Source organism: Notamacropus eugenii, chromosome 5 (genome assembly GCF_028372415.1).
Source record: "Notamacropus eugenii isolate mMacEug1 chromosome 5, mMacEug1.pri_v2, whole genome shotgun sequence".
Lineage (NCBI taxonomy): Eukaryota > Metazoa > Chordata > Mammalia > Diprotodontia > Macropodidae > Notamacropus > Notamacropus eugenii.
The window spans coordinates 22,694,509-22,701,716 of NC_092876.1; the positions used below are offsets into that span (position 1 = coordinate 22,694,509).

At 38.8% G+C, this 7,208-nt stretch overlaps 1 protein-coding gene across 1 annotated transcript; it reads right to left on the reverse strand.

Annotated features, from left to right (window-relative positions):
* Positions 1 to 577: 577 nt before the first annotated feature.
* Positions 578 to 1,574, reverse strand: LOC140507403 (olfactory receptor 9G4-like). The gene has a single exon (XM_072615500.1). The coding sequence runs from the start codon at positions 1,490 to 1,492 to the stop codon at positions 578 to 580; it is 915 nt and encodes a 304-aa protein (XP_072471601.1). The 5' UTR covers positions 1,493 to 1,574.
* Positions 1,575 to 7,208: the final 5,634 nt, after the last annotated feature.

A 7,208-nucleotide genomic window follows, 5' to 3' on the forward strand; every position in this document is an offset into this window, starting at 1 on the left:
TAAAGATACATATGTGCAGTTATACAAAACATTTCCATATTAGCCTTGTACCAATAGAAAATACAAACCAAAAAAAGTACACAAAGAATGATAAAGTTGCTGTTGTTGCTTTTTAAGTATGCTTCAATCTGCATTCAGACTTCATCAGTTATTTAGTACTTTTCATCATCAGTCATTTGAAATTGTCTCGGCTCATTGCATTGCTGAGAAAACCTAATGATTCACAGTTGAAAAAATCCATTTTTAAGCCAAAGAAGCTTATAAAGATTGTCAACTTATAGCAAAGAGAAGTGGTCATCTGCACAGACTGAAATACATAGGTGTGCTTAGGAAATAATGTGTTCCTTAAGTTTTAAAGTCTTATCCTTACAATATTCCAATGAACTAGAGGCTGAGGGTTCTTATTTCTGTTTGAAAATGAAGAAACTGAGGCTTAGTTAAAAATCTTAATGAAGATCACAATCTATGTTAGTGACAATTCTCAGATACAACATTGGCCATTGCATGGGGAGAACTGTGAGAGCATGTTATTGGAGACCTAGTTTCTCTCTCCTCCCAAGACTGAGCATCATCATGGTCAACGAAGGTAAAGCTTCCTTAGGGCTGCCTTCATATCTTTATTCCTCATACTATAGATAATGGGGTTCAGGGTTGGGGTGAGGATAGAGTAAAATATAGCAGCTAGGCGCCCTTGAAATGGGGAGTAGCCATTAGCAGCCCTCATATACGTTGAACTACCAGTTCCATAAAAGAGGATTACTGTGATGAGGTGGGAGGAACAGGTGGAGAAGGCCTTCTGACGACCTTGTGTTGACTGGATACGCAACACAGTGGCTACAATCTGGATGTAGGAGAGGACAGTAAGTGCAAAACAGCTCATGATCACACAGCCACTAACAGCAAAGCCAATTGCCTCATGCTTGTGAGGATCAGTGCATGACAATCTGAAGAGGGGTGGGAGATCACAGAAGAAATGTTCCAGCAATGGGTCACAGAAAGATAGGGTGAAGGTATTGACTGTGTGGAAGGAGGAGAATAGGAGCCCACTAGCCCAGGCCACACCCACCAGGGCACAACAGAACTGTTGGGTCATGGTGGACCCATAGGTCAAGGGATGGTAGATGGCCAGACAACGGTCATAGGCCATAGAAGTGATGAGAAAGCACTCAGTAGCTGCACAGAAGACAAAAACATATAGTTGAGCTGCACATTCTGGGAGAGAGATGAATTCTGAGCCAGCCATGGCAGCAAAGAGGGCCCGGGGCAGTGTGGTGGAGGTGGAACACAAGTCAATGAGTGACAGATGTTTGAGGAAAAAATACATGGGTGTGTGCAGATGAGAATCCAGAGTAACTGCTGTGATTATGGAGATATTTCCAAAGAAAGAGAATATGTAGACAAAAAGAAAGAAAGCAACACTAATAGTCTGCAGTTCAGGAATGCCTGAGAAGCCCTGGAGAATGAATCCAGGAACCCTGCTGCAATTGGTCATTTTCTGTCTTCAGAATCGTCCATCAGCCCTAGGGGATTCAATGGAACAGGTGCATTAGAAGAATTCTGAGAAGACATTGAAGGCCCAGGAACAACGTCAGAAAATCTGATGATCTGGAAGGGTTTTTCCCTCCTCTTTGAACAGAGTCCTCCCTACAATATAGACCATCAGAGCTTATGAAGACCTTAGGGTTACATCATAAGACCTACCGTCCTACACATGGTAAGTTTTTGCAATAAGCAGCAATTTGGTTGGATTCTGTAAGTGATGAAAGGTAGCACGTTTCCCTTTTTAGAATTGTATGATATTTCAGAATTTTTCCTTATATGTAGCCCAAAATCTTCCTCCTATAAATGTGTATACAACTATGTTTCTGGGACTATACAATAGAAATGTGAAATAGCATGGGAGAGTACAAAGAACATTTTATTTGAAATTGCAAATCTTAGTTTGGATTTTGTCCTGACCACTCATGTTAACTTGGGACAGTCACTTCATCTCTTGTGGGATCAATTTCCTTACTTGTCAAAGAAAGTGATCTGAGTAGAGAATCTGCATAATAATAATAATCCCTTCTCAGATCTATATCCTATAATCTTGCTTCTAAATGACAGCTCTTCAAATCCTTAAAGACAGTTATTTCTTCCCCAGTGCATCCTTTGGTAAGAAAAAAAAAAACAAAAAACAAAAAACAAAAATCAAAAAACAAAACAAAACAAAACAAAAAAAACAACACGATTCATTCAACCAGTTTTCAATAGGAAGATTTCCAGATCTCTCACTCACATTGTCACCCTACTCCGAATATATTTCAGCTTGACAACGTATCTCCCAGATTGCTGTGCTCAAGATGGAAGATGATACATTCCCATTGTTCTTTGACAACGACACTCAAACTAAAGGAAAAGGAAGAGTGTACTTATGCAGAAGAGAAAAAGAGGGGAATTGCTAGCTATAGTTGGTTCATTAAGCAAGTAAATCTACTGTCACCTCCATGAGTCACTTCCAACAGAACCTCCATGTCTTTGTTTACCCTGTTACCTGTGTCTGGAATATTTTCTTTCCCTTTCTTCACGTGTTCAATTTATAATCACCCTTTAAAGTCCAACTCCAAATATCACAGTATCTATGCTCTTACTGATTCATAATATTTGCCTTTCATTTCATATTTTGTCCTTTACTTCTCTGATGAAATCATTCTCTCCCATATTTGCTTTGGATTCTGAACTTCACTACATGTTTCAGCTGCCTCCTTAGCCTAGAAGTTCCCTCATTCTCTGGGGTCTTGTCATTCAGGAACATCCCTCCACTCCTGTGACTCTTTTGCCCATTGCTGAGTTCTTCTTGGAACAGTCATTTCAAGGCAGGGAATTGCTCAATCCTCTTTTGATCCTATGTCTGGCCCTCTGAACGCTGATATTATCTCCTGTGTTGGTATCTTCCCCCCACTTCCCACTTGCCAGCAGTCTCCCCCTCTCCTGACTAGAGTGCATGATCTTTGAGGGCAGGCACTGTCTATTTCTTGTATTTGTTCTCTATCATTTACTGTAGTGACTGATACTTAGCAAGTGCTTAATAAATGTTTCTTGTTTTGTCCAGCAGCTGCAGCATGGCTCATACTCATACTGTGAGCTAAAGTTCACAAAGCACCTTACATCTTATGTAACTTTATTATGAATTCATATATTTTCTTGGAATTATGTCTCATCAATTCCTCTCCATCTATTCCTTCCCTGCTTCTTACAAATATGTTCAGGTAGCAGTAATACTAATGGTGGTAGTAGTAGTAGTAGTAGTAGTAGTAGTAGTAGTAGTAGTAGTAGTAGTAGTAGTAATAGTACTACTAACGATGATGATGATGATGATAACTCATATTTATAGAGATTTTTCTTACAGGTTTTTACATATATGATTGCCATTAATACATGCATCCTATGAGGTACATACTATTATCTCCCCCCATTTTACAGATGAGAAAACGAGTTATAATAAGTTAAATGATTTTCCATGAGTTATACAGTAAATAAATGATTAGAACTCAGACTTTTGTCAATTGAATGTACCACTCTAGCCATTTAATCACCTAGACTACCTATTTCCATTCTATTAAAAGAAAAACAAATCTGTCACTTGACTTTGCTCTCTCTTCAAGCTGCTTTCCTATATCTTTTCTCCCCTTTACTGCCAAATCCTTAGAAGGACTTGCCTTGTTAACCCTTGTACCTTTTTCCATAATTCTGAATCATCCTAACTTTTCTCTTGAATTCAAACAGCCTGGGCTGCATGCTCCCACCAATGCAGATAGGAGAAGTGGTCTTAAATTAATTGAATATTGGTAATGAAGTAGTATGTAGGAGATTTATGAGAAAAGAGGCAATTCACACCTCTTTGCATTACGTGACCTAGAAGTTCATTTTTTTCTTTGTAGAGTCCTTGTACAGCACCCCTAACATAGCAACAACAATAATGATGATGGTTGTGGTGGTAACTAATATTTATCTTGGGCTTACTATGCACTGGTGAAACTGAGGTAAATAGAGGTTAATTGATCTGCCCAGGATCAGACAGCTAGTGTCAGAGGCCATATTTGGACTCAGATCTCCTTCACTCAAAGGTCAGTGCTCTAACTACTGTGCTCCCCAGTTTCCCCCATTTCCCCATAGGTGCAGTATTTTTGCTGGATGGCCAGTCATGTTTGTACTGCCAAGATCTACTCCCCTCATAAGTGCATGCCTGGTAGTCTTTTCTGCTGTAAAGTTTCACTCTTCTTGATATTTCTTATTTTCTCATATGACCATTGAATCCACATCTATCTTCCAATGTAGGTATCTGCTCATGGCTGGATGCAGTACCTCACCAGTAGTATTGTTAATACTGTACGTGTGTTGGCCAGGGAGTTTGGGGATGTGGTTGTCAGGGATGGAGGAGAAAGTCCCTAACAAAGAAGTCAATATTTAACTCAAACTTGTCTTGCTGAAATGAGTCCAGTCATTTAAAGTCTCTAGACGCCTGTTTGCCAAGTCAATTATCTGTTCTCCTTTGGAATCAAATCGGTTCACATTTCATAAAAGGACTGCAGCATGTAGACACATGTTGTTTACACGTTCAGATCTCATCATGCACAACTACATATTTTTTATTACATTTGCTGAGCTAGGGTGGAGGTGGGGCTGGGGAGGAGACCATGTCCGGCTTTTACATCTCATGAAGCTTTCCTTGATCCTGCTTGTTATTAATCTTCTTTCTTCTCAAATTACCTTGTACCAAGCAATTAACATTCATTTAATACTATATGTCAGGCATTAACTTAAGCATAGATCTTAAAAAGAAAAAGGAAAAACAGTCTTTGTCTTTAAGTACTTACATTCTAATGAATCTTTGTACATGTTGTATCCCTCTCTTCAGATCACAGATTTTATTTTTCATTTCCATCTGCAGTGCACAGCTCAGTGTCTGGTATGTATTTAATAATCTGTATATAAGTGTATAATCAAAGTTGTGGGGGTTTTTTCAGTCACAATATATGGCTGTGAGAATTAACTATAAGAAAAGCCAAATCTACAGTTTCCAGCTGTGGTCCTGGAGAAGACGACTGAGTGTCCCTTGGCAGCAAGTAAATCAAGTCAGTCAATACATAAAGAGATTAATTCAGACTATTCAATGGAAGGACAAATACTGCTGCTTAAATACTTTGGTCACATAATCAGAAGATAAGAGTCATTGGAAAAGACCCTGATGTTGGGAAAGGTTGAAGGCTAAAGGAAAAGGGGATGGCAGAGGATGGATGAATAGTATCTTGGAAGTAACAAATATGAGTTTAGACTTCAAATGATAATGAATGGCAGAAGGATCTGTTGTGCAAGAGTTGAACATAAATGAATGACTAAAGAACAAACAACAATATCTGTGTAGCACACACACACACATATACATATGTAAGTATGCACACACATATATAACTATATGCAAATATAAAAAAAAGGTTTATTTGTGTGTGCATATATATGTGTATATACATACGTGCAGAGTTATGTATGTATGTCTTTTATTATGTGTATATACCATCCGTATGTGGAAACATTGGTTACAACAGATGGAGAAGTTTTGGATGCTGTAGATAAGTTCACTTATCGTGGTAGCGTACTTCCCAGGGATGTACACATTGACAATGAGGCTGATGCATTCATTGGCGGAGCTAGCTCAGTGTTTGGGAGGCTCTGAAGAAAGGTTTGGGAGAGAAGAGACTGACTACCAAATTGAAGATCTACAGAGCCGTTGTGCTGACCTCACTGTTATACGCTTGTGAAACATGTACAGTCTACCAGCGCCATGCCAGGAAACTAAATCACTTCCATTTAAACTGTCTTAGGAAGATTCTGAGGATCACCTGGCAGGATAAGGTACCAGACACTGAAGTCCTTGCTCGAGCTGAACTGCCAAGTATTCAAACTATGCTTCAAAGAGCGCAACTCTGATGGACTGGCCACAGCTCTTTGAATGGAAAACGTACGCTTGCCATAAAGACTATTTTATGGAGAACTTGCATGGGGCAGGCGATCACATGGGGTCCAGAAGAAACGATACAAGGACACTCTCAAGGTCTCTCTGAAGAACTTTGGATTTGACTGTGCAACATGGGAGACAATGGCACAGGACCGCTCAGCATGGCGCGCCTACATAAGGAAAGGTGCTGTGCTCTTAGAGGAAAGCAGAATTGAGACAGCACAAAGTAAATGCAGGATTCGCAAATTTGGGATATCCACCCCAAATATTCAAACGGACTATCTATGCCCAACCTGTGATAGAGCATTCTGCGCTCGTATTGTTGTGATCAGCCACAGTCGGACACACTGAAATTTCACTTTACAATGGGGATGTCATTTTGGTCCTCTGAGAAGAGGTATGTTTGTATTTATGTGCTATGAATTAGGTATGCATGTGTGCAGTTGAACTGAATTCACTATAAGTTACTTGAGGGCCTGGAGTATCTCATCTAAATTTTTAATCTTCTTAGTATCTAGCTCAGGCCTGCATATAATAGACATTTAATAAAAATTGCTAGTTTCATTGGAAAATCCCTCTCTTGTGAGATAAGACATTTTATTTTTAGACTGCTTGAAAGCATTCCTTTTTATATTGTGTTAAAAAAATCTTAAAGCTTCCACCACATTCTATCCCCTAATCAATCTAGCATTCTGCAACTCACAAATCTGATAAAATTCTAGTCATCATCATCACCATTGTCATCACCAACATCATCAACAAAAACCACACAGAACTTATGATAGATATCTGAGACACACTACTAGAGAATCATATCTAAGTTGAAGTCAGTCACTATTCTACTCTGAATCCAATGAATTCATTATCATGCAACCTAACATCTCCAAATCTTCTCAATGAGGGTATGTCTTCTGAAATTTTCTGTCCAATGCCTTATTGAAACCCAGGTATTCAGTGGGCCTGGTTTTATTCAAAGGACTACAGTAAGATCTGGAACTAACCTTGGAGATGGTCTCCTCCTGGATTCTTAATCCTTTTGTGTCATTGACCTCTTCTCCAATCTGATGATTTCGATAGATACCTCAAAAGAAATTTTTAAAACGAACATAATACAATACTACATATGACAAAAGAAACTAAGTATCAATATGTATATGTAATTTTATAAATGTTTACATATACACACATACACAATTCTAATAGTTAAATGTAA